Source organism: Ilyonectria robusta (assembly GCF_021365365.1).
Source record: "Ilyonectria robusta strain PMI_751 chromosome Unknown BGZ61scaffold_18, whole genome shotgun sequence".
In the NCBI taxonomy this organism is placed as follows: domain Eukaryota; kingdom Fungi; phylum Ascomycota; class Sordariomycetes; order Hypocreales; family Nectriaceae; genus Ilyonectria; species Ilyonectria robusta.
In genome coordinates this window covers 88,227-112,502 of record NW_025764452.1, presented here as the reverse complement: position 1 = coordinate 112,502, position 24,276 = coordinate 88,227, and the positions used below count along the sequence as shown (strand labels likewise).

General features: G+C 54.1%; 7 protein-coding genes across 7 annotated transcripts; 4 read left to right on the top strand and 3 right to left on the bottom strand.

The window, feature by feature from the left end:
• Positions 1-2,397: 2,397 nt before the first annotated feature.
• On the bottom strand, positions 2,398-3,534 carry BGZ61DRAFT_68368 (uncharacterized protein). The gene is made up of 2 exons (XM_046256979.1): positions 2,944-3,534; positions 2,398-2,894 (listed from the first exon to the last, which is right to left on the bottom strand). Exons 1-2 carry the CDS (start codon positions 3,428-3,430, stop codon positions 2,779-2,781), a joined length of 603 nt encoding a protein of 200 aa, XP_046100600.1. The 5' UTR covers positions 3,431-3,534; the 3' UTR covers positions 2,398-2,778.
• A 712-nt stretch (positions 3,535-4,246) lies between these two features.
• On the top strand, positions 4,247-5,483 carry BGZ61DRAFT_68346 (uncharacterized protein). The gene is made up of 2 exons (XM_046256978.1): positions 4,247-5,264; positions 5,322-5,483. The coding sequence occupies exon 1, from the start codon at positions 4,569-4,571 to the stop codon at positions 5,226-5,228; it is 660 nt and encodes a 219-aa protein (XP_046100599.1). The 5' UTR covers positions 4,247-4,568; the 3' UTR covers positions 5,229-5,264; positions 5,322-5,483.
• A 759-nt stretch (positions 5,484-6,242) lies between these two features.
• Positions 6,243-7,104, bottom strand: BGZ61DRAFT_359842 (P-loop containing nucleoside triphosphate hydrolase protein; the record flags this gene model as incomplete). The annotated part of the gene is made up of 4 exons (XM_046241107.1): positions 6,243-6,664; positions 6,716-6,793; positions 6,841-6,868; positions 6,931-7,104. 4 exons carry the CDS (start codon positions 7,102-7,104, stop codon positions 6,243-6,245), a joined length of 702 nt encoding a protein of 233 aa, XP_046100598.1.
• A 2,907-nt stretch (positions 7,105-10,011) lies between these two features.
• On the top strand, positions 10,012-11,740 carry BGZ61DRAFT_481219 (uncharacterized protein; the record flags this gene model as incomplete). The annotated part of the gene is made up of 3 exons (XM_046249272.1): positions 10,012-10,293; positions 10,344-10,785; positions 10,869-11,740. 3 exons carry the CDS (start codon positions 10,012-10,014, stop codon positions 11,738-11,740), a joined length of 1,596 nt encoding a protein of 531 aa, XP_046100597.1.
• Positions 11,741-13,348: 1,608 nt separating this feature from the next.
• BGZ61DRAFT_68315 (uncharacterized protein) lies at positions 13,349-14,533 on the top strand. Its single transcript, XM_046256977.1, has one exon. The coding sequence runs from the start codon at positions 13,622-13,624 to the stop codon at positions 14,348-14,350; it is 729 nt and encodes a 242-aa protein (XP_046100596.1). The 5' UTR covers positions 13,349-13,621; the 3' UTR covers positions 14,351-14,533.
• A 25-nt stretch (positions 14,534-14,558) lies between these two features.
• BGZ61DRAFT_425767 (uncharacterized protein) lies at positions 14,559-18,544 on the bottom strand. The gene is made up of 2 exons (XM_046243660.1): positions 18,333-18,544; positions 14,559-18,268 (listed from the first exon to the last, which is right to left on the bottom strand). Exon 2 carries the CDS (start codon positions 18,252-18,254, stop codon positions 14,718-14,720), a length of 3,537 nt encoding a protein of 1,178 aa, XP_046100595.1. The 5' UTR covers positions 18,255-18,268; positions 18,333-18,544; the 3' UTR covers positions 14,559-14,717.
• A 198-nt stretch (positions 18,545-18,742) lies between these two features.
• BGZ61DRAFT_68309 (uncharacterized protein) lies at positions 18,743-21,828 on the top strand. The gene is made up of 2 exons (XM_046256976.1): positions 18,743-19,027; positions 19,081-21,828. Exons 1-2 carry the CDS (start codon positions 18,848-18,850, stop codon positions 21,616-21,618), a joined length of 2,718 nt encoding a protein of 905 aa, XP_046100594.1. The 5' UTR covers positions 18,743-18,847; the 3' UTR covers positions 21,619-21,828.
• The last annotated feature ends 2,448 nt before the right edge of the window (positions 21,829-24,276 follow it).

The following is a 24,276-nucleotide window of genomic DNA, read 5'->3' as shown; positions in this document are numbered from 1 at the left end:
CCATTCAAGACTAATATCAAAGACACAGCAACAGTGTCGACTGAAGTTGGCAAACGAGACGGATCAGCGCCTGCACGACGGCGCCTGGATTCCCCTCCCCAAATCACAGCTTAGTTGCACAAGGTTCCATCTCACCTCACCACTTCGCCTAGATGGGGACAAGGCCCATGCCTCTGGCCCTCGTCCCGGCGGACAAAGACTATTGCCAAAAGCTTGCACTCGGCCCGCTTCTCGGCCAATCACACCGGGCCGCTGCTCCCTCTGCTCTCTGCTGTCCTCCAGCAACCTTGTCGCTCTGGGCCGTCAAAGACAAAGGAAATCGCTTGCCTGACACGCATGCCAGCATCCACAAACGCCGGCTTCCTCGTCCGGGCGTGACGCCGTCTCGCCGGCCTGTCTTCGCTCTTTAATCCCCCCCAGCGTGGCCGATACTCTAGTTGGACCCGCGCGCACCAAGCCGGCCTTGGCGCATGTCGGGCAAAGTTTCGTCCCGGAAGGGATGGCCGATGATGGTTGAGGTTGAGTGCCACAATTCAGCAACTTTTACCGGATGAGAGGATTTTCGAGGCACAGGAGCATCCACGGAATTTGCCCCGAGTTTGCATCCGCTCACGTCGGTGGATTACACCATTGCAGGGGTTTTGCATGGTGTGGCTCAGTCCGTCGCGTCGTTTGCCTCTCTGACAAAGTCAGAAGCGTTAACAGTTGTACACGGAACAGGCCCTGCCGTCACCCCTTCCCCAGGTGGTAGCGCTGGATCCATCCCTGGCCATGATGGGGTGTCCAAGACCCCAAGAAACAGCAAATCAAGCCAGGGCCAACTACATGGATCAATCACCGGGAGACTCGGGTTTTTGCAACGCCAATGCTCCCCTTTCTCTGGAAGCTGATCATCGTCACTTGACCCAAGACAAATCCTCTCCCTGTCGGTGGATGGATGGTTTAACCTTGGATATATATCCTGGACAAGGAGGTACATGCAGTCGCATTACACCACTGTGGTAAAATATTGCACCCGATGAGGCTTTCTCGTTGTGATGTCCACACTCCTGCACATGCACGAGACCCCCCCTACAGGTTCCGCCCTCGAGCAAACGCAGTTTGACTCGACGACAGATGCTCACATCTGAATGTCTGTGATTGGTCATCCGACCGCCTTCTGCCCCATGTGGTGGAGGCAGCACCCAAGAGCCATGTCCCGCCGCCACCAAAGCCAACACGTTGTGGTCTTGTGTGTCCGTGTACTCCGTCGTCCGCACCGCTACGCTACGCATGTCCCAAAAGATCAGCGGGTCTATGGCCATCTCGGCTGCAATTGGCGTTGGCGATGCTCCTCGGCCAGGTCGACAAGATGTCTTGGTTTGCTCTCGCTCCACCGCACTTCAGCATGCCCGTTCCCGTCATGCTCTCTGGCGAATACCACACTCCTCCGTCATTCTGTGTCAGCCGGCGGGTCGAATGACCAAACAGCCATGATACTCCCGGCGACCCAACCAGCTGTGTGTGTATCCCTTGGCAAGTAAGCTAATCAGAAACTTGCTGTCGATCCTGTTGGCAATGATAACCGTGCTCGTACATTGTATGTGGATGTCTTGGATTGCAAAAGATGGTCTATTGAAGTCAGATACGGCCCATGCTATGACCCCCAATTTGCCCCTCGAAGCCGGCCCGGAACCTGGCCCATATCTCACCACAGACATTCGGTTGACCGTGCTATTGCCTGAATGGCTTCCTTGTCCGCCTCTTGTACCAGGCCAATGTTGGCGAGCCACGGAGCTATCCGTTCATCCTAACAGGACTTCCAGTATCACAGGCACCAGGGCCGGCATTTTCCAGAGATCAACTTCAACCTATCCTATACCCTCGTCACATCCCGGCGGCCCTAGCCCTGTAGATGGCCATGGGACGACAGGTGTTCGGGCAGAATATTTCTCAAACCGTTCGCGTCTCTAGGGTGGTACAACACACTTGGGCATGCAAATTTCAGCCAAAGCCAGGTAGGTACATGTCTTTTGAGCGGCTCATTCTCACCCAGTCGGCGGCCCAGAAGCGCCCTCAATCCATTTGCCGTCAACGAATAAATCGGGGCTGAGAAACAGGTCTGATCCACTCGAGAGATTCCGTTTCCTAGTACGGAGTAAACCACTCTTTGTTACGTAGGACTTCGGCCCACGAACAGCGTAACCGGGGCTTGCACTTAGAGGACGCGACAGCTTTTCGGTCACGGCTCTATACGTGTTTTCAATAGTCGCCGCAGGTGGTAATAACTAAGAACGGTGAAGAGGATCATTGATGCAGGGTATATCAAGTTGTCGGTTCGATGATCAATACGGATCACATCAATTCCTGCCGTCTGCCCCGCAATAACCCCCGGACGGCGTGCCAAATTTGACGCCCATCGGATTTCAGAACTAATAATAAGTGGTCTACAGGAGATGAGATTATCAGGGCAGCTCACGGTATCCGGATACTACATCCGCACGCCGACAGAGTGACTATCTCAACAGCCCTGCGGTGGCTTCCCAAGTTCATGCAGATCTTGTCTCCCTGAAACTTCGCGCGGTGATATTTTCCACACGGCCACGAGGCGCTGTCGACGTGGACGCTGTCTGCATCGCCTTATCATTTTTGTTGGTGGCGGCCTCGGCATGTATTGTGCATCACCCGCAGTGCACATCCTGGCTGGTTGCTATGTACTAGCCTGCCCAGGCCGCCCGCGAAGTGCTTCTCAGGCCTCAATGAATCGGCCCAGGACATGGGTATGGGGTCATTGCTAGTTCACGGCAGCTGCAGGCTGTGAAGAGAGGCTTGTTCACTGGTGGCCGCCACAGTGCGACGCATCCGCCATGGACGAAGCAATCTAAATCCAAACCTAACTCGCCACCTGCGTCGCACTTTGCTTTGATCAGCTGCATTCATGAAGCGGTGGAGCGAGCGAGCGACCACTACCGGTACTGGGCCTTGAAAGAACCGACGCAGTGCGAATACACCGGGCCCAAGATAACTCCTGTCCATGTCCTCTGGTCGTGCCCTTTCCGGTTGGTACATGATCCCGTCTGTGGAGACGAGCAAGACTCGGGAATGGGCAATCACAATAAATGGCCAAGGTCTGGGCTGGGCTCAGACTCGTCACAGCCCGCGCCTCCGATCCTATTTCCAACCAAGCACGGAGTATCCGTACCGGCCGCTGGAGCATCTTTGGTGGTGTCGACCTATTGAGCCCGACCGCATCTTGGCGCCAGCCTCCAGTTGGGGGCCCTTCCATCCTGGTTGAAACAAAGCAAAACGCACCTGGATGCCTACTGGTGAGACGAGGCAGCTCTGCAGCGGGTGAGAAAGGCGTGGTGTAGTGGCGAACCGACAGCCATCTCGTTGGACGCCGCCTTGTTGGCGACGAAAGCCGGGCCACCGTGTGTCTGTCGGTGTGCATGGATGCGATGGGATTGCAACTGGACTAACTGCCCACGTCGCCGATTTACGAATCATCTGGCATCCTCGGGGCGCCGGATCCCCGGGCGAAGCATTTATACGAACGGGATCTGACAATGCCGGGGCTGGAAGTGAAGGAAGCCGTCGGGAGCCTGTCAGTCAGCCTGCGTGTTCTTGACATGCTGCCCGCCACGACAACCAACTAGTAAATGCACGCGCGGCGTGACGATCATGGATGGCTACGGAGCCGATCACAAACGGGCATCATGGCAAGTCAAAGCTCGAGAGGCGTGGGAAGAGACAAGATCGCTCATCGTACCTCCCGCTGTTGGAGTGAGATGCCGACAGTGCTCACTCAACACTCCTGTCCCGCTTATGAAGGTGTCATCATACTTGGTCCTCGTAGAACCTCGTGCTTATGCCTCACTATGAGATTCACCAATCCCGTCCGTTGGCGCCTGGGCCTCAGGCATATTGGCGAAGCAATTATTTGAATCAGTAGTCGGTGGATTCGGTAGGCAGTGGTGTCTACTCCGCGTCGTGGGATCATTCGAAACTAGATTTAACAAAACCGCCTGGACCTTACCCTGTATGTCGGGTGTTGAGCCGCCCAAGCCAACGGTTTGGTCAGCATCAGGGTCTACCCGGCTTCAACTCATTATAGCTGGCTGTGCAACGTGAGCGGCGACGGCCCGGCTACCTGTGATGCCTTCCCTACATGCCGTCCTCAATCCCCTCGTCGTCGCCGAAGGCGTTTGTCCGGCGCACCCAGCTCCACGGCGCACCCGGGGTCAGACAGGCGGGCCGGCAACACGAGGGACCGGAAGGCTCATGTGAGGAGAGGGTATCGTGACTTGCGGTTCCCTCGAGGGCTAAGGAGGCGACGTGAGGTGAGGTGAGGCCACGCCCTGGTGGGGATTGCATGGATGAGGGCGATGCTGATGGTGTTGGATGACGAGGCTCAATCTCAATGGCGGAGTGGCGTGACATGACATGGAACGGCCCGGATCGTCGGTTCGGGTGCAGTATGTATTGCATCGTCTGTGGCTTTCCCTCTCGCCGTCAGCGATTTCCCAGTCATCACGACAGGCCCGGCTGGCGTGTGAGCGAGAAGGCCGCCCGAGAGAGGCGTCGGAACAATGCTTCATCTCAGGTGCGGGAATCCGGTGGACAGAGGCCGTCACGGTTTCATCATGGCCTGCCCGAGACCGAGATTGAGTGGCCGCCACCCGAATCCCTGGCGTCGGTCACGGCCAGGCTCGTCTGGTTGCCTCACGCCCCCCTTTCGTCCCTTGGTTCCTTGGCCGCAAAACCCGGGACGCCGGCGCAGTTCCTCATCGAGAAGGAGAAAAGAAAGATGTCGTATTGTCGATTTCCTGGCCCAGTTGGCCCAGTTGGGCCCCTCATCATATCCACCAGACGAGGAGCGGGTTAGCCTGTCTCGCCGCCCCGTCTCCATCGTGCCGGTGCCACTGATATTGTTTGCTGTTCCGTTGGGCTGGCCCTCGTCTCCTCACACTAAACCGCTTCCACCACCGTCCTTGGGGCCCCTGCAACCCCCTCCCCTTCTCTCCTCGGTGGAGTGTGGTGGCTGCTGGTCACCCCTCCGAGACTGGACGCCGGTCCAGGTGCGTGGAGACCGGCCAATCCGTGGCGGCCGTGGCCGTGGGATGGGGGAGAGGAAGGGAAACGCACCCTCGCGGCGGCGGAGGGATTTGATGGGCCTGCAGGGCGAGGCGGGCGCTTGGGGTGTGAATGCGGGAGGATATCAAGGGCAGAATGGATCGATTCTTGTTTGAAAGGGGTGACATTTGAAGCCCGTCCGTCACACATCCGCCCCCCAAGAGCGAGGGTACTTACCGGTATGGCACGCCATGATTGGGATTGGGGAGCCCGCCCTGATGCCCTGATGCAAGCACTTTACGCGGTCCAGCGCGTTGCCGGGCTGCACGGGGAACGACACACCATTCCGCGGCCAGCGGCGTCAGTTTCCATCACAGGTCCCGCGGCTGGAACTTGGCTAACTTGGCTCCGCTGATCAACTACTTGCAGCGCGGTGGTGTCCCGCTGTGCGGCTGCGTGACCCAGTCAACCAGTGAGTATCATGGTGGTGGCCCAGCCAAGCCCAGGCCAGTCAAGACGGTGTTAGCTCTGGCGTGGGCTGGACTGCGGATCGTGCAGTGATGGATCATGGATGGCATGGCACATCTTTGGCCTCTGCGCGGCGTCAGCTGCTGTGAGGCGCGGATAGTCATGGCTCCTTGGGCCTGCGGATCGGCCATTGTGTGAGGATCAAACGCCGCAGAACGCAAAAAGGCACGGCTGCCATTCGCCTGAGTTGCTTGTTTGTCTCGCGTGCCACCGGGAACGGCATGGAATGCAGACGGAGAGGCACAGTGCCGGACTGTATTCGTCCTGCCATGTCCGTAACGTGGTGGCTTAGAATGGCAGGCTGGCCTCCAATACCACGCTGTGACCTGTTGCTTGAGCCGTGGCGTTTAGGATCGAGCGTGGTCTCACTTGAGATACTGTCATCCGCAAATCGCAACATGCGAGAATTCACGCCGGTGTGATGTGGTGTGTTTGAGAGAGGCCAATGCGAAACGGAACGGATCTCTGCTACTTTACTGCATGGCGTGGTATATTGGAAAGTGTTTGGAGCTTAATGCATGCCATTTCGGGAAAGACAATACGTCCAATATAGCATTTCAAGTTATTAACCCCTCCTGATATAGACGCTTCCAAATGCAGCGAAGCTGGCCATTGTCCCTCTGTGACTTACATGACACTCTCTCAGTCTCCGCGTCCTTCCCTCACCGTAACGTAAGCCCCCGGGCCCTTTCATCATCCTGGATGCCCTTCACATCACTCAGATACTCGTTGAACTTCTCCACCGACCGCACCGCATCCTGCATGTGTTTGGCGCGCAACATCTCACCACGGTACTTGGCCAAGTGCCGCGCCATGGTGACGACGTTGCGGATCTGCCGCCCGTTGACCTCGATGCGTGCCAGCTTGGGCAGGTTCATCCTCAAGTCGTCCATGTCGACGCGTTCTCCGGACCGCGGGAGCATCTGCATGAAGTTTTGCCAGATCTTCAACCGGTCCTCCTCGTTGAGCTTGGGGTAGGCGAGCGCCAGGTGGATGCGTGACTTGAAGGCTTCGTCGAAGCTGCCGACGCGGTTTGTCGTTAGGATGAGGATCCCGTCGTAGTATTCGAGTACTCGGAGAAAGACTGTTCAAGTTAGGGTCCTGGTGTTTTGAGTAAGGGGGTTGGGGAGGGTACTGGAAATGATCGCATTGCGCTTTTGGTCTGTGAAAGAACGTTCTTCTAGAAAAACGTCTGCCTCGTCGAGAAGAACCACTGATATAAGTTAGTATAGAATTGTTATTGTGTATTGTCAGTAAGACCCATACCGCATCCCCAAGTCTTGCCAAGCTCTAGAACATGGCCCAAATACTATGTCTTGTCAGTCATTCCATCTTATGGTTATGAGTTACGAGAGTTACCTCTTCCACCTCTTTGGGCTCGATACCAATGTCACCGCAGGTCACTCGATAGAGCGGCCTCTCTTGCATTTCCGCAATACTCTCTGCTGTCAATGTCTTCCCTGTCCCTGGACCGCCGTGCAACAGCATCAGAAGCCCCTGGCCTTTGCCATCGATGATGTCCATGGTCGCGCTGGACCGCTGCCCGTGCACCGTAACCGTGGCCAGGATGAGTTCTTTCGTCTCTTCAGGAACGACAAGCTGTTTAAAGGCGGCTTTGTTCCAAGTCACCTCGGTGATGCGGTCTACCATCAAATTCTCTACACACCAGGTCAGTAAAGCCCCCCATGTCACACGCGGTCAAAACTGGGCTACCTACTCCAGGACTTATTCGAAAAGTCAAAGCCAAGGATTTTTGGAGACAAGCAAGCAAGCGATGCGTCTTCTGGCATTTCATCCATCCAGCTTGGTTCCGGTCCGTAGTATCCAGGTTTTATAGAATTATGTGTGTGTGGGTGAAGGTGTTTATACATGGAATAGTCAATCATGCATCGGCGCTCGGCCTACACAATTGGAGAGAGTAAGCCTATCGGAAACAAAACGCAGGTAGGTGCAGAACAAACCTGGGAATAGTCATTGTCGGATTCGTTGAAACAGACGAGACTCTTTCTCCTGAGCTGCCAGAGTTTGCTTCCACGGGCAACCAGTTTCATGTACACCCCTTCCTCGGCGTATCGTAGCGGATACGTCGAGAGATCTATAATGTCGATCAAATCATCATCGAGATGCTCATTGCCTCTTTTCTTATTCGATCTTGGGATGAAAAGTCGTACTTCTACTCGCTGTTTTCTGAACTCGCCATCGAAATCCCAAACGTCGCTTTTCACAAAGCCGAATTTGGAGGGGATAGGCGACAGAGTAGATGTTTTACACATGTGAGGGAATTCAGTGATTTTCGCTGCCCTGGGGGCTCCCCCACTGTCCCAGTTGGGCCAGTAAATGAGCTCACCTGGTCGGAATAGCTTGGCGTAGTGCTTCAAGTTGACCTTGCCTTGGGCAAACAGCTCATCTGCCTCATCCCAGTCCGCTCTGACGTTGTCTTCCATCCACTTTAGTAACATCTGGAGGTGTTGCCTTGCCAACTCATCCAGGCCACTGATGCTCTGTAATTCCATCAACAATTTGTTGTGAAGGTAGAAGAGTGTGTACGGTGGTTCATGCCATGGATAGATGGTGTGGAAGCCGGGAAATCGGTCTGCATGTTCCGTAATGATCGAATCAATTGCATCTTGAGCAGTTGGACCAATATAAATATCCCTTGAGGTCACCTCGAGGGACAAATAATCCTTGTTCAACATGCCGCTAGTGTAGCCGACGTCGTCGAATATATCCTCAACTGTGTCGTCATTGAGTTGATACACATCAAGCACGGCAAATGGGACATTCTCATGACTCCTCAAATAAGTCGCGATTCCCTCAACTTCAATCGTCCCTCTTGGTCGACTTCTTTTCCTGTCGCCTTTGAACATGCGTGGTGGATCTCGGTAGTAGCTTTGAATCACGTCACAATTGGAATCGAAGTCGGTGAACTCAATTACATGGAAGTTCTCGTAGTGTAGCTCCTCGGAAAGATGAGTATCATTGGCGTTGGTCTCAGAAGGGGAGGATTCCTCGTGAATAACAGCTTTGGCTTCTGCAAGTTCTTTTTTGAGCATCTCATTCTCAGCTTGAAGCTGAGAGATGGTCCAAATGAGACTATCAGTCACTCGAGATGGTACTGAATCCCCTGGCTTTAGTCGGGGCAAGTTGTTCAACTTGCCTAGGAGTTCTTCCGCTAGTTTTTCTGCTAATGGGACGTCCATGCTGGGGCTTTCACCAAACTCTGACGGCACGTATTAGTTTATCACTGTATTGTATAGTGCTTTATCTAGTGAGTCTCGACGTTTCTTACCTTCTTCATCATCTGAAGCAGACCCCCTGCCCTGCCTTCCTCTGGGGAGGGGAATTGGGGGACCGACATTTATGGGTGCGGACTGTCGACAATCAGCAGTCAATTCACCTATCATGAATTGGTTTCATGGACTAACTATGTGCGGTATGTTGTCTTCTGGTAACGTTCTCGGAGCGACTCTGTACGGTGGAGCTGGCATGACGGATTAGAAGGCACTGCAAATATCAGACAACCATCGAGTTACCACTCACTGAAAGGGGCATTGCCTGGTTTCTCGGTTTGGTCTTGTGAGATTGTTTTGTTCATCCCAGGGTTTGCGTTCATTGCGTATTGGTTTCTTCCCATGTGCGCCACAGGGGGACCAGGAAGGCCAGGGGGACCAGGAGGGACAGGGAGGCCAGTGAAAGAAGACTGACCAACACCTCTCGACTCCATGCTGAGTAGATTTTCGTAGATCTAGCCAGAGAGATGCGGTTTCCTTGCGTGGTTTCGAATACTATTGAGAGATGAATGTCAGAGAGAGGGTAAGCGGAGATAGCGTCATTAGCAGCATAAAGGCGGGGGCTCCTCATGCAGGCTGAGCTTGCACATTTCGCAGTAATAGTGCCTCGGAGGATCAGGCAGAATGTGGCACAGTAGTGGCTTATCCGTAGACAAACCACGTCAAGTTACCCTTATGCGGCCTGATGTGAGGCCATGGTGGTGTGGCTCAGTGCTGAATCCCTGCCAATGCAACCAGGCTGCAGAATATCTCAGCCCCAGCCTAATTGGGTTGCCTGCTTTTTAAAGCGCCAGACTGGGTGCATCCTGAGAGAATATTCGACAAGCCTAAGCTGATCCTAACGTTGTGTTTCAATCGAGACGAAGCGTCCGCATATGACCTTCAACCGCACGACATGTCGAGTATAGTGGCAGTGGCTAATCATGGAAACACGACGACAGTATCCAACATTGGCCAACTGTCACCAGAGCCCAGACCTACTGAGGAATCAAAAGGCGTCATAAATTGGTTCAGAGCAGAGAGTCAGCAAGATGTGTAGGGCAATTCTCGCTTCTCCGACCCTCGCTCGACCTTGTTTTCGGAACTAACATGGCTCAGAAATGACTCTGATGAGATTCTCAAACTGGCATATGAAAAAGCCATGATATTCCACCGTGATCAATACAAAGGCCGACACAAAAATGATCTCGCATCGTTCTTTAAATCTTCTTCCATGGAGGACGTTCTGGCACATGTGCAAAAAACAGAGCGACAACATGTCACCAAGAAAGCGGGAAAATCCCGCGTGTCTGCCGTCTTGGGCTCGGGGTGGACAACCACTGTCTCTAAGATCAATACCTTCAGCGGTGTCATAGATGTGCTGGTTTCAACACATCCCGAGTATGCAGCGCCGGTATGGGGAACCATCAAGTTTTTGTTTACGGTGAGATCGCTTAAACTTGAAGAAATGTATTATTGTCTGACTATCAGAAGGTAACAATTAATCACCAAGAGCTATCGAGCAAGGTCGCAGAAGCGTTTGCTGCCATCAGCGACTCACTGCCCGAACTGAACTTCCTGGCAAAGCAACTCTACCCCGTCCCGCATATTCAGCGAACGCTGGCAAGCATGTACGCTCACATCATCGACTTTTGTCTCCGGGCTCTCGAATGGTACCACAAAGCAGGAGGTGGCTTCTTCAAAAAGGCCTTCGCGGCAATCAAGGACCCGTGGGCCCTTGAGTTTGAAGACGTCGTGCAACAAATCAAGCAGACAAACGCGAGGGTGCGCGAGCAGGCGACCATAGCCCATCAAGCTGAGACTAGACACATCAGCTTGAAAATCTCGGATGTCCAGTTGGAGGTTATGAATCTGCGAAAGGATAACAAGGATCTGAGATCCCTCATGGTCTCCGGGCCAGTACATCCAGCTATTGGTAAGCGTTCTTCGTCCGGGCGCCATTCTGACTATAAGTTAAGTATTAAATCAATGGATTCATTGACTGATACAAGTCCACAGTTTACCAAGTCCCTCTACGTCCGCCAGAACAGCCTCCAGCTCTGCCGAGCATTCCCTTCCTTCCCGACAAAATGTCAAAATATTTCCAGTCTATCCCCTTCGACCCCGAGAAGGCTCTAAGCCATGGGCGAGCAATGCGAAATCTCCAGCGAGCCCGAGGCAATTCGAGTTGGGACGAAATGTGGACCTCGATGAAACTACGCAGCTGGATCTCTCAGCGAGACTCAGCGGTGGTTGAACTGCAAGGCTCGTTAGCTGATCCTGATACTTCACGACACTTTGCCTTCGACATTATCGACTTGGTCAAATCGACCGAATTGCCCTTGGCATGGTACGTGAGTTCACGGGTGCCGTCTACTTCCTTAAAGGGGCCGATGACGGTTACGGATATTTTGCGGTCACTCGTTCAGCAGCTCCTAGTTCAGAATAAGGACGCATTCGTGGACAGCAGTTTTACAGAATCCGAATTTGCGTCCTGTAGTACAGAGGAAGAGTGGCTGCGCCTTCTTGCGGCTGTCCTTGTCGAATTCCCACGGGTCATACTGATCTTGGACTCCCACGGTGAGGGACGTGAAGTTCTTGACGCCATCCGGAAGCTTTGGGTCATAGTGGATGAGCGCAAAATAAAGACAGCCACAAAGATGCTCCTACTGACATACCCGGTCCCGGGTGCACTCACACCGGCAATCCTACCGAACGACGATGTAGCCTCTTCCTTTACCATGACACTCGGCCATAACCGGAGCCAAATGCGCGACAATGTCAGGGATCAAAGACGGACGCTCCCGAGGCAGGGGGGTGGACCCTCTCAGTTTAAGCCATTTGTGCTCCAGCTGATGGAGCCGAAGATAGACTCAGAAGACGGCTCATAACCTGGCGGTTTGTTGGGCCTGGTATGAGACCTGCGGGTTCGGGTTGGGCTTCAGCCTATTTGGCCAAGCGCCAAGCAGCCGCAGGATTTCGTTATTAATATCATTACTCCAAGTAGGGTCAATCAAATTATAATATAGTATAGCTCTATCAAAGGTTATAGAATAGCTTCAATAGGGGATTTCTATAGAGGGGACCATTCCCTCTGTATCAGGTATGCAAAAAGAGTAAAAGCAAATTAACACCGTCTTTCTTAAAGGGAGATCTACTAAATTATCTCCAGGGAATTCGTTTGGCTGATTTGGCCTTGAAAATATCGACCAGCGTTTCTGCGGTCCAAGACCGAACGGCCATGATACAATTCCGCAGTTGCGCGGTGGCTCTCAGTCAGACACGATTCCGACTTATACCGACCTATCCCTTTCTAGGGCAACTTTCATTGACTCATTCGTGGAAATACCTTTTTCAAAAGCAAAACCACTCGCCTCAAGTTGACTCTAGTGTACCCGCGCGAGTCCAGCGCCTCAATCGCCGGGTTCAAGGCATCTCCGCCCCATCCCGCAGCAGCCCTGTGACGATGTTTTTGTTGTTTCATCCCCGATTTTGTCATCACGGGAAAGGAAAACGGATCAATAAATCCCAATCCCATGGGTCGTTTCGCATCTATTGGTGGCCTTGCCGCCATGCTTGAGGGGCGTGCTGGTGGGCATCGCCCCATCCTTACACGCCCTGCAGGTTGGGTGCCTCCAACCGGCGAGCACGCTCCTTGCCCGACAGTCTGGCAAATGAGATGTCAACACAAAAACAATAATTGCGGAGGTTTTATGCGAGTTTCACATTCTACTCGGCGTCTCGGCGTTGCCTTGTTCTGAGTGGGAGACGGTGAATGCCTTCAACTCTGCACTTTGCGACAGGTGACTCGGTGCTCCTGTGGCGTGCGCCTGAGCAAGTCCGCCCCAGCTGAGAAAGTGCGATATCGCAGGGCAGCAGAGGAGAAAGTGTGCCAGGGCTATGACTGATATGTGTGTGTACTGTGTACGCGCGTGTGCTTTGAAATGTGCAAGTGTAATATGTAAGGTGTACGGGCTACGGGCGACGGGCTGATTAATTCGTGGTTTGGCGCATGTGACGATGTCTTTAAGAAGAGCTCGATGCCGCCCATGTCGACTCTTCCCCTGGCTTCAGTCGCCAACACAGAACACACAAGCATCCAACCAAGCCTTAAGCTTAAGCCTCCCATATTCGCCTATCCCCATTTTCTCTCGTCTTCCCCGCTGCTGAGCCCCTCGTTTACGAGACGCGAAAAACATCCCGAGTCGCGGCGTATCCGGAGATAGCAACCAGGACTAATAAATCGGGGTCCTCTCCTGTACGTCATCGCCGCAAGCCCGCAAAGCCAGGATATCCCCGTAGAACTCCGGCACGCGACACCTGGAGCGCAGCAAAGCGACTGGAGCCGTTGCCCCTGAAGCGTCGTACCAGCAGACCAGCAGACCAGGCGGGCGTGTGATTGCTCAGAGCCCGATTGCGCTGCTGCGTCGTGGGTCGACGACGCCGAATTCCGACTTGTGCCAGACTCGCGCTGCGCTGTGACTGCTTTTTTGTCTTGTTGCGCGCCGGTCGGTCGCCGATCGTTTGCCTATTTAGAACCAAGGTCCGTCACTTGAAGCGGTTTTTGGAGCATTCTCAGCGATAAAGTATTTCTGTCGACGTGCGGTTCAACAGCAACTCAGACTCGACGCCTACAACTCCACACAGCCAAACGCTACAACATTTTACACAGCAGCACAAGAAGAACAGCAAATAAACACAATACATCAAAACTTATACTAAACAAAACTACGCAAAACCATCCACTTACAACCTCTTCTTCCGCTCAGCAAATGGACCGGTCCCGCTCCTTCTCGCGGCCGCGCCCTACCAACGGCAAACCGAGATCCCCATCGCCCAAAGCGGCCAACACCACCAGAACCAGAATGCCATCTCGCGGCCGTCCAGAGTCGCGCAACACATCCTCGCATCCCAACTCCCGCTCAAGGTCCAGCTCCGAGTCCAGCTCCCGCTCTCCCAGCCGCCGCCGCCATCAACATCACCACCAACATCACCAGCACAGCCAACCCCAGCACGAACACCATCACGGCCTTTTCAAGACTTCTGCTAGTTTGATCGCTGGCATCGGGCTGGCTACCGTCCTAGCCCACAAGGTCTGGCCGAAGGGAGTCCTCCATGGCGACGACGAGGAGTGGGAGTCCCGCCCCAAGTTGAAGCACCACCATCATCACCACCACTCATCAGAGCGCCACCACCGTCGCACCTCAGATGCCGACCGCATGGTCGACCGTGCGAGGAGCGCGCACCCCCGCGGCGATGTCATGTACGTCGAGGAAGCAGGTCCCTTCAGGAGGGGCGACAGCAGGAGGATGTCACTGGGCCAAAGAGCCTTGGAGAGACCAGGGAGGGCAGAGGATGAGAGGACACTGTGGGATGCTCATTCTCCAAGAGGTCGGCCCGCTGGGCTCCCGTATCCCGAGACGCCGTATCCCAACGAGAAGTTTTACGAACCAGTGCGAATGAGGGCTCCTGTTCCGGAGCCTATCCCTGCCTTTCGTTGAGCGAGACTGGCAATTATGAACGAAAATGAAACTAGTAGACTGACGACGTGAACGAGACCGAACTGTCTTTGGATAATGATTTAATGTTATGGCTGGTTGGGCTAGCCCCTCTCCTTATTGTTGCAAGATCTGGATAATGTGGACACGAATCGATGACTAGGTAGACTGGATATACATACATGTTAATAGTTCACCGTTCAAATAGATCTGTGTGTATACTCGAGTTTCACTTCTCTATGCTATGCTGCCTGTACCTGATCCATGACTCCGAGAATTCGATTCCAGCTTATTTCCCAAACCACCCCAGATCTTCGTTATAGTTGCCAAGTCCATTGTGTATGAACGGTTCTTGGCACATGTGGGTTCGTTATATACTTCCCGATTCTTCCTCTCCCGAGTAGGGAGGGCTGCTTGGAATACTTTCAGCCATCTCCTTGGGCGCCATGGCCGCCGTCACAGCCTCGGCCGCCAGCCTCCACTCCTCTCTCGCAGTACGTCTCACAAACTCAGTGTTGAGACAATCTCCAAAGTACCGTTCCCGGCGTGTCGCCCTTCTCTCCCCGCCCTCCAAGGCCGAGTAAGCGCTCCGCGTGGTTCGCATCCGCTTCCTCTTACCCCCTTCACTGAGAAGATTGCTAAGCTTGACTCGTTCCAGCATGAGGTGGTGGTCAAATTCCACGATACCTCTCACCCACGGGGCGATGTCAAGGACAATGAGATTTAGAGTGCGGTCAAATACAGACGGGTCTAGGTGGGTGGATGCTGTCGCCTTTTCTGAAACTGCGATGGGATCGAAGGCATAGGCAAAATCCAACCGCGTGAGCTGAGTTGGAGTGTGACAGAAAGAGGTGTCCAACATGGAAACTGCCCTATTCTCGTCCACGGGCTTGAGAACCGAGCCTGATCCAGTTTGGCCGATTGGAGATGTCGATCGAAGCAGATTGTTCTTGGCCAGGGACTTAAGGGACATTGAGAGGGTGACATGCGGTGAGCACGGAGTCGTCTTGGGATCTGCTTCGAGGAGTCGCCGTCCGATTATGAAGTCGTCTTTGTTCTTTGCCGGAATTTCGGGTAGTGTCGAATCAAGTGTTTCTTGGAAATTGATTCCAAACCCCCCGCTGGATAGAATGTCGGCTCTACTCATGGCATCGCAGAAGTCATCATACGCAGCTAGGGTGTCGAATTTTCGACTCGGGTCTGGAGCAGCCTCAGACACACTTTGCGCCCATGAGTGCAGATCCGTTGAACTGTTCCAGTCGCCCATGTCCAGCTTCCACGAATCCCAAGACTGCCGCATGGCTTCCTCCTCCGACTCCAGTGGGTTGGAGCACATGGCAACAAGATCACGGCCAATCCAGCCCATGCCCTTGCAATACGTGTCTTCGCTAATGACTCGAATCACGTCTCCGTTCTCGTCAAGGTCAGATCCCTTTGGCCATCGGAGGACGAACCAGTCAAACCCTCCCCTGCGATCACCAACACCAATCTGACACCAGTAGTTCAGGTCGGTCAATGTCGCCCTGATATCATTGTTGCGACACCTGTACAATGCCTCCACCGTCGGTCGGCTGAGGAGATGGCCCTCGTTTGCGGCAACGAGGATGCAAAGATCCACAGCAAGGCTGGTGGGAGGAGGAGAGAATCGGAAAATTCCGTGCAGACTCAGGCTTTGTAATGGAACCAAGCTCTCATCGTTGCAAGTCATGATAAATGGCCGCTTCGACTGCGAGATCATCCCCATTAATGTCGCCCAGAATTGCTTGTCTTCCTCATACAGAACATCCACCTCCTCGAGCAGAATGAGAGATTGTTTCTGGTTCCTGGCAGAGCTCTGCTTGCTAGGGTCGGAGTTTCTCTCTGCACGTTTTGTCGTAGGTTTCTTGGCGACTGTTGTTGGTTTGACCTTGAAAAATGCCGTCATCATACCCTGTTTTCCAGACTTGAGGTCCCTGGAAACTTCGTCCTCATCGTCATCCTCATCGGCCGGATCGGTGTGGTGTTGGACCAAGTGGTTGCGCGTCATATCGCCAACCCTCTCCAAAAGGTCCTTTCCGCTCCGTCGGCTGCTAGAGTTGATCTCGAAGATCTCGAATCCTAGCTCCTTTGCTACTGCATACACAGCTGCTGTCTTGCCACTTCCATGGGGTCCGCTTATCACAACGGCATTTGTCAGTCGCCCCTGATCTTTGGAACCCTTCGCCGCCGCGTCCCCGCTGCGAATAACCGTTTTCTTGACAACACCTGATCCCGCAGGAGCCCAGTCATCCTCGTTCTCAGAGACTTCGTCCATGGCATTCGCTTCTTCCTCACTGTCGACAATGAATCCATCTAGCTTGTCCTTCTTTCTCTTTTTTCTGGGGGCTGCCTCTGATTTTGACTTTCCCTTGCCGTTTCCGTCGGTACCTCCTGTGTCAACCGACTGGACTCGAAGAGTTTGCAACCACTCTTTGAGCAGAAACGCTTCTTTTCCAGCTTGTAGGACTTGTGAAGCGGTGGCGGGGGCGTACTTTTGTGCCCAAGCCTGAGTCTCGCACGTTGATCTGTCATAGGCGGAAAGTCCCGTTTCTAAAGCGTCGTAAAACTGGGATATCGCTGGGTGTGTTCTCTTGGCCGTGTTGTCTAATTCGTCCCGGCCTCGTTCAATATCTTCTATGGTTGGTGACCTGTATGTCCGTAGCTCTGATCGCACTCGTCTTTGGAGTTTTCGTCCACTTTCAAAGTGCCGTTTCGGAATTCGCAATTCTTCAGGGATTGGTTCGAAGTTGTCGTTGTTCCTTGGGAGCGCTTTTCGCAGGGTGTTGAGATCTAGACTTTCGCAGTGACGATCTAGAACAGACTCCTTGGCCGAAATTGTGACGACATGTCCTTTTGACTTCTTCGGGGCCTCGTCGTAGTTCAAGCTGTCCGCGCAACGGATGGGGGAGTCAAGACCGCGGATGTGGGACATGTCCTTGGCTGGCCAGAGAGGGTGTGCAGCGCCTGCTTCTTTGGTACCGCCCGATTTGATTCCGAACTGGGGGATCTTGTCCGGATTAAATGTAGGTCGAGGTTTCTTCGGGGAAAAGGGGCTCGACATGAAGACAGAGTTCTTGGACGATCGTGGTTTTTCTGTGACAGCGTTGACAGTCGGTGGCTCCAATTTCTTGGCTTTTCCTCCGAAAAAGGGATGTGTAGTTTTTGACCCAGTCGCTTGCTTGGTAGCAGAATCCTTGGACTTCTTGGAAGCACGGGGTGCTCGAGGTTTGGTTGGGGTCGGAGGAAACAGCATCTTTCCGTCCAGAATTTGGGAGATCTTATCACCCATCTCCTTTCGAGTGGTTTCATCGCGGCCATACTTAATGTGCACGAGACGAGTTGGCGTATTCTTTGGCTTCGGCTTTGGGGGCGAACCGAGAGTTCCCGTTTTGGGATTCCACTTCAACACCTTTTTGGCTTTCGGGGGGGTGAGGGAGGCTGTCGGTTCGGGATGGGCCTGCACATCGGGGTGCGGTAGGTTTGCCGCGGGCTGGGGAGTTGTGTCTGCGGGTCGGATGGAGATGTCGCTCAAGGGAGGAGTCGGGAAGTCACCAACAACGTGCTCAGCGGGAGGATCATCAGAGACCTTCACTTCGTGGTTGCGGGTGGCGAGGGTGGCCAAGATCGGGAATCCCTGGGTACTTCGGTTTCGACGGGCCTTTTTCTCATCACGGCCATCCTGAGGAACGGGAGAATCCGTATTTCGGCGTTTTCTCTGGTTCTGGGTTGACTCGGAGCCAGGTTGGGAGGTGTCTGACTGAGAAGTGTCTTCAATGGGCTTGTCGGAATGCGTAGCTGGAGGTGCCTTGGTGAAGAATGGATGTAATTTCTTCTCTTGAGCCTCACCAACACCCTCCTGGACCATTGCGGCTACCAAAACTGATCCCATCGATTCGCGCAGGTCTGCAGGACAGCTGTGTCAGCCAAGGTACGTCGAAGGCGTGGCGGTAGAAGATGATTGACCAACCTCAAAGTCAGCATCAAGCGAGCATTGCTTTCGAAGAGTGGATGCAGAGGCGACGAAAAAAAAAAAAGGGACAAATTAATAAGAGAGGGGTTAAAGAAAAGGAGATCGCTGTCAACTCAGGCGACTTGACTTTCTTGAAGGTGGGTTGAGAGTGGGTTGAAGGAGCACCGAGTCTCGAGTCTGGGCCGAGAAGTCAATGGCCAAGGGTCGCGTTTAAGTGCTAAGAATGGACGCGTTCAGACACGCGCCGCGAGAAGAGTACGAGTGGCACGTACCTTCCTTCTACGTCAGGGATCTTTCGGTGGACCGTGCATGCAGACCCCACCAAGTTGGATGGGCAAAGTCGAGGGCCCCACTACCGGATTTTTGTGTCGGCCCGGCCCAGATATTTTTTTTTTGTGAGCTTCACAGTCGCTCATCACAGGAAAGCCCAGGCGGACGGGCTGGATCTCGACAAACAATTGCGACTTGCACCACCAGAGATATTCCCTCGGCGCACCGATATAGTGATCGCCATGGCTTCCGAATACAGAATTCACAAGCCGTCCGTGCTGGCGACACTTCCCCGGCCCCTCGACCACACCGAAGGCCGCATCGTTGCCCGGGAAGTCTACGGCCAGCGCGATGACCAGAAGAAGAGGAAGAGGACCGAGTTGGCTGTTGGTGTTGATGGAGAGACTGCAAGTATCTACGATGTGAGTTCCTTGGTTCACACGAATCTCTCCGTCTTAATGCTAATCGCTGGCAGGTTCCGGCATCGAGACTGATCACTTCTTACCCGATTCCTCCCCAAGAGTCCTTCACTTGCCCCCCGTACTCGGTTAGAATCCGACGTGCTGGCAACGCCGATGTCTCGCGATACACCTACATTGCTACGAGAGACTCGGCCGGCCAGAAGATCACTCTTTTCAAAGACGTCGTGCATCGCGACGGTAAGACGACCTCGACGACGACGTCATCCCAGATCCTCCAGACCTCGCCTATCCAATACATCACCTGTTCCTCCAGCCCTTCCGAAACCGCTACTGTGGGCGACATTGTCACAGTTTGTAAGAACGGCGAGTTTGTTTCCCTCTCGGGCGAGACCCTCTCAGTCCAGTGGACTACCTCTTCAAAATCTACGGTCCAGGACAGTGTCGCAACCCACATTGACGAGTTCGAGGTGGACTACGTGACTTCGGGCACAATGGCAGAGTTTAGCGAGGGCATTTTCAAGCAACGACCCGAGGTTTTCAGCGCCCTTCCCAAGACCCCGAACTCCGAACCCGAACTCTTGGTCCTGGTATCGAAATGCGTCAGCCAGGGTCAGGAGAGCCGCCACGCGGTTGTTCTCGCAGCAGCCTCGGGGGCGTCTTCCACAGCTGAGATTCAGAAGCTTTCTCCCTTAGAAATCGTTCCCATTCCCGCTCCCTCGGGTGAGAAGGCCAATGCGCCTTCATACCAGGTGGACATCCAGGCAGGTGTATTATTGCAATTACAGCAGGGATCCCTGAGCGTCTACGATCTCACTACCTCAGTCCCCAAGCTTAAGTCTGTGGTGCATATGGACAACACCGTGTCATTCTCTCGTCTTTCTCGACCCTTCGTCCTGGGATGTTCACTCGACTCGATCGGCCTGTACAACTACCAGTATCGTTCGATCCATGCCAATGCCCCATTGGACTTGTCCGAGTTGCCTGCCGAATGCCAAAAACCCAAGTCTTGCCAGTTGATTAGTTATCTCCGAAGCCAGGATCTCGTTGTTGCCCTGGTTGACAATGTTCTTGTCTCAATCCAAGTCGAGCCCCCTAAGAGCCACGGCAAACGACGAAAGCAGGGTCTCCTGATCGACTCTATTGGTCGAGGAACCGCGGTTGAGGTCCCGGCCAAGAAGTCAAAGTCGGAGAAGGCGTCACTTGAATTCTCGCGACAAGTCCCTGGTACCATGACCGAGGAATATCTCGCTAAGGTCCGCAGCGAGTTGGAGTCGGCAGATGGGTTCCTCGGCACTGGCGACTTGGCTCAGTGGGAGTCGCTACTACGCAAGCGATTCCGCATGGCTGTTCGCGGCGCTGCTGAGGGGACGGATGGAAAGGCAGAGCCGGATTCCCAAGACCTACCGGAGTGGGAATGGCTTCCAGGCCAGTCATCCTATACCGCGGTGGACCGTCGTTGGGTTTCATATGCAATCAGCCGAGTTTTCTCCATCTCCGTGACTGAGGGTGAGGTACCGCGGCCAATGCTCCAACTGATCATGCCCGACAGTAACGTCACCTCCTACCTCGTTGTGGCTGGTCATCTTACATTGTCGAATCTAAAGTCCGCATTCCGGGATGAGTTTGACGCCGAGGCACTTGACAGCAAGAACCTGGCTAACGACCTCCTTTCATGCCTGACCGATTCTGACCCATCGATGACTCTACTACTCAACTACCTCCAGGCCACTCAACTTGGTGAACTAGAGCTTCTGCTGGCCATTCGAGCACTCATGCTCAACCTGGACCTAATTTCCGAGCAGAAGAAGTCCGCCAACACCAAACTCCTCAAGAATGAGGCACACGAGGGAGATGAGAACTACGATATGGACTTGGACGACCTGGAGCGAGATATCGCCATCACTGAGTTCTACCTCGGAGATGACAGCAGCAGCCGTTCACGTGGCTTGACCCTGGCCTTGGCGAAACTCTGGCGACTGCCCGCCATCACCACGGTCAAGGCTCTCCGGGCGACGCTTAAGACCGAGGAGATATTGTCACTCATCTACACACTTCGCGTGGAGCTCGTCAGAGGCGCATGGACGTCGCTGTACATTGATCCCACTAGTTTTGATTCAGAAGGCAATGACCCTCCACCTGATGGAGTCATCACCCTCATCTCGGACCTTTTGGGGCGGTGCTTGGATGCCGTAGGAGCCGGAGGCTGGCTCTTCAACGACTCTATCTCATCAACCGACAAGGCCGAGGCCGGCGACTTTTTGACGGCGTTGAAGCTTGAAGTAACTGCGGCGTTGGAAGGTTTGGAGGAGGCTGTGTACCTCAATGGCATTGTGGGCGAGGCAGTCCAATTTGGGTTGGCGGCGCAGAAGGGAGGGGCTACACGACAGACATGGAACACAAACAAGCCGATCCCGATGCAACTGGAGGGTCGAGAGTCTCGACTCCTGCCGCTGGGTCTCAAAACTAAGCAATTGCCTACCAAGGACAAGGTGGTGTCTGGAGGTGAAGTTGTGGAGAGGAGCTTGCGAGAACGGGGCCACCTGATCAGTCAGAAGGTAGAGGCATACTCGCTAGAGAAGCTGGCGATTTGAGCCGCATCCTTCACTTGGACAAAGGTTGAGGACTGAAGGTTCAGGCAACAGAGATCTGGACCGCGGAGATAGGGCAGATGTTGCAAAATGGTGTGCCGACACATGTGATGCGGCTGAAAATGGAGAACGACACCAGGGATTCGGCACATGGCTTGGCTTGGCATTGAAAGGCATATGGTCAGCAGATGAGGGACAGGGCGAGGTCCCAACAAGGCCGACACCGGGGTCAATTTGGAAGACTGGCGCGCCTTGAAGGGTTGGATCGCGAAAGTTTAGATGGTGGCGCGGCGAACAAAGGCCGGCTATACACGGCGCAGGGCGGGAGATGAAGGTGGAGGTGCGGAATGTATTCCAACGATAACTAACTCTTGAGATAGGATAGTTGCCAGGAGTATGCTTGTCTACTAAACCGCTATAGCATCAAGCCATGCAAACTAGGCGTTGACGGCTGTGCGAAAGTATCAAATAAATGGGGTAATCTTTTACATGTGGCATTGGTGTGCGACCTGCTTGGCCGAAAGAGTCATTCGGTGTATGACACCAAGTGAAGTTGCACAACGTCCATGAGCCCGACTTCACCGAAAGAGGCATCTGGGGTATGACATCGGGTGGAGTTGCACGACGCACATTAACATGCAATGGAGGGTGATCTGTAAACGCATGCACAATTGATTAGTGTAGTAATGTTTGAATCGTGATGAGTAAGTAGCCTGTCGAACAAAGTGGTGGCATTGGAGTATTCACATGTTATTAAGAATCGAAAGTATCAACACACTTTCGCCCAGATTGTGGCGATACTAAAACGCCAAAGTGCGATCCTTACGGGGCTGCAGATAGGGCTCCATGCATGCTAAAAGAGTTTCGTGTCATACACGCTGCTGAATCACTGGATTGCACGTTGCAGAGTTACAGTGGTTGTGTAGAGCCGCACTGCGGTGGTGATACCCTAGAACTGACCCATTGGCTGGAAGACGTAGCGTGGCGAATGGATCTGCCTTTTGGTCTGCCTGGTACGATGACGTGCATCACGCAAAGCCAGTTTTGGGTGGCGAGCAAGTGCTTTGTGCAATTCTGAATCTTGCAGAGCCAAGGCTGCAGCTCCTGGATTGTGCAAGTTCTTTTCGACTTGCATAAGGCAGCGGGGTGAATGACCGACCCGGCAGCGAAGACGCAGCGATATGCCGAAGGAGATGGCCCTCGGTGAAAGAATTTGGTGATTCATATACCGACGGGAGTCACTGCGATTACATGTGGATGGCTGCCTGGGAAAGCATTGTCCCCCGGGCGCGGACTATTACCCGCAGCCATCCACGTCTGATCGCACAGCCTGCCTCATCTCATCTGTGAGCGGAGCGAGTGGAGTGAAGCCGACCGTGTGGGTGGAGCGCATTCGTCCCCGTGTCGCGAGGTGAGGCTCGGGAACGGCTGCAAGCAAGTCGAGAGACGCAGCTGGTTGGCTGGTTGGTTGGTAGTGCTGGAGTGCTCTCGTGTGCTCCGTCCTCACGAGGACAACTTTAGCGCTACTGCGGGATTGAGGATTGAGGGATGGAGGGGAGGAGTTCTTGGTAGGGATCGGGGATGAGCTCCACAGTCAGCCTCGCGGATGACACCGACGGGCGATGTTCTAGAAAGATGACAAATGGAGCTGACTTGGAGGCTCTTGTCGGACTCGGCCGATGGGAGGTTTGATAGCGTTGGGTTGATGATGTGAGGAGCCAGTGGAGTTTGGAACTTTGCCTCTTGGGTCGTATTCCAGCCCAGCACAGCCTGTTTTCTTTGTCGACTTTGCTGCTGCTGCCCAGTCTAAGAGAGTTTGAAAAGGGGCAGACTTGAAAAGAGCAGGCTTGAAAGGGGTGACATACAGGTAAACTAGTTGACACGTAGACACGCAGACCGGCAACCAAGACCGGATTGTCCGCGTCGCGTAGGCATGTATGATGTGATATGACAGTAGTTGTACTCCAAACACGAACGTGAAACTGTTGATCGGTCCCTCTGGGTTGGCCGGGCTGTTCTAAGAAAAGCACAGCGAGCCAGGGGCGACGACAATTGGATGGCGAGACTGAAATTCCCTGATAATCCTGCCGGACCTGGATCGACGAGCAGCATGGACGCTCTGGGAATACGGTTCGGGCTATCAAAACGCCCCCGTTGCAGGGCGGGTGGCGCAGATGGAACGTTTCCCGCAAACCCAATGTCTGGTTCAAGCTCGCTTGCGGAGCGGACGAAATCCAGGTTCCAGGGCCGCCCCGAAGACGGAGAACGCTACTCCGTGCCATGCTGGCCTGTCTACCCGAGGGCATGCGCGTTGGGGTGTGCCCGCGAACGCAGATGGTTGGCCAGCCCTGTGTTGTTTGCGCGAGAGGGCGTTCGGGGCGATGATGCTATAGGGCGGGGCTGCAGCAGGTCGCTGAATTACGTCACTGCCCGGTCTGGCGGGGGGGGCTTGGAGGGGACGGGATGGTTCCCCCGGGAGGGTCCCAATGCGAGAGCGCCGTGGAGACGTCTCGCGAACGTGGGCGCATTGGGAATGGGACTTGGGACTGCAGCTGCATGCCACGCACGGGGCGCCATCAGCGACAAAGATTGCTGGGTGCCTGGCTGGCTGGAGGTTGAAGTGGTGTTTTGGCCTAGGGAGCTTGTTGGTGGTTTGGCTGC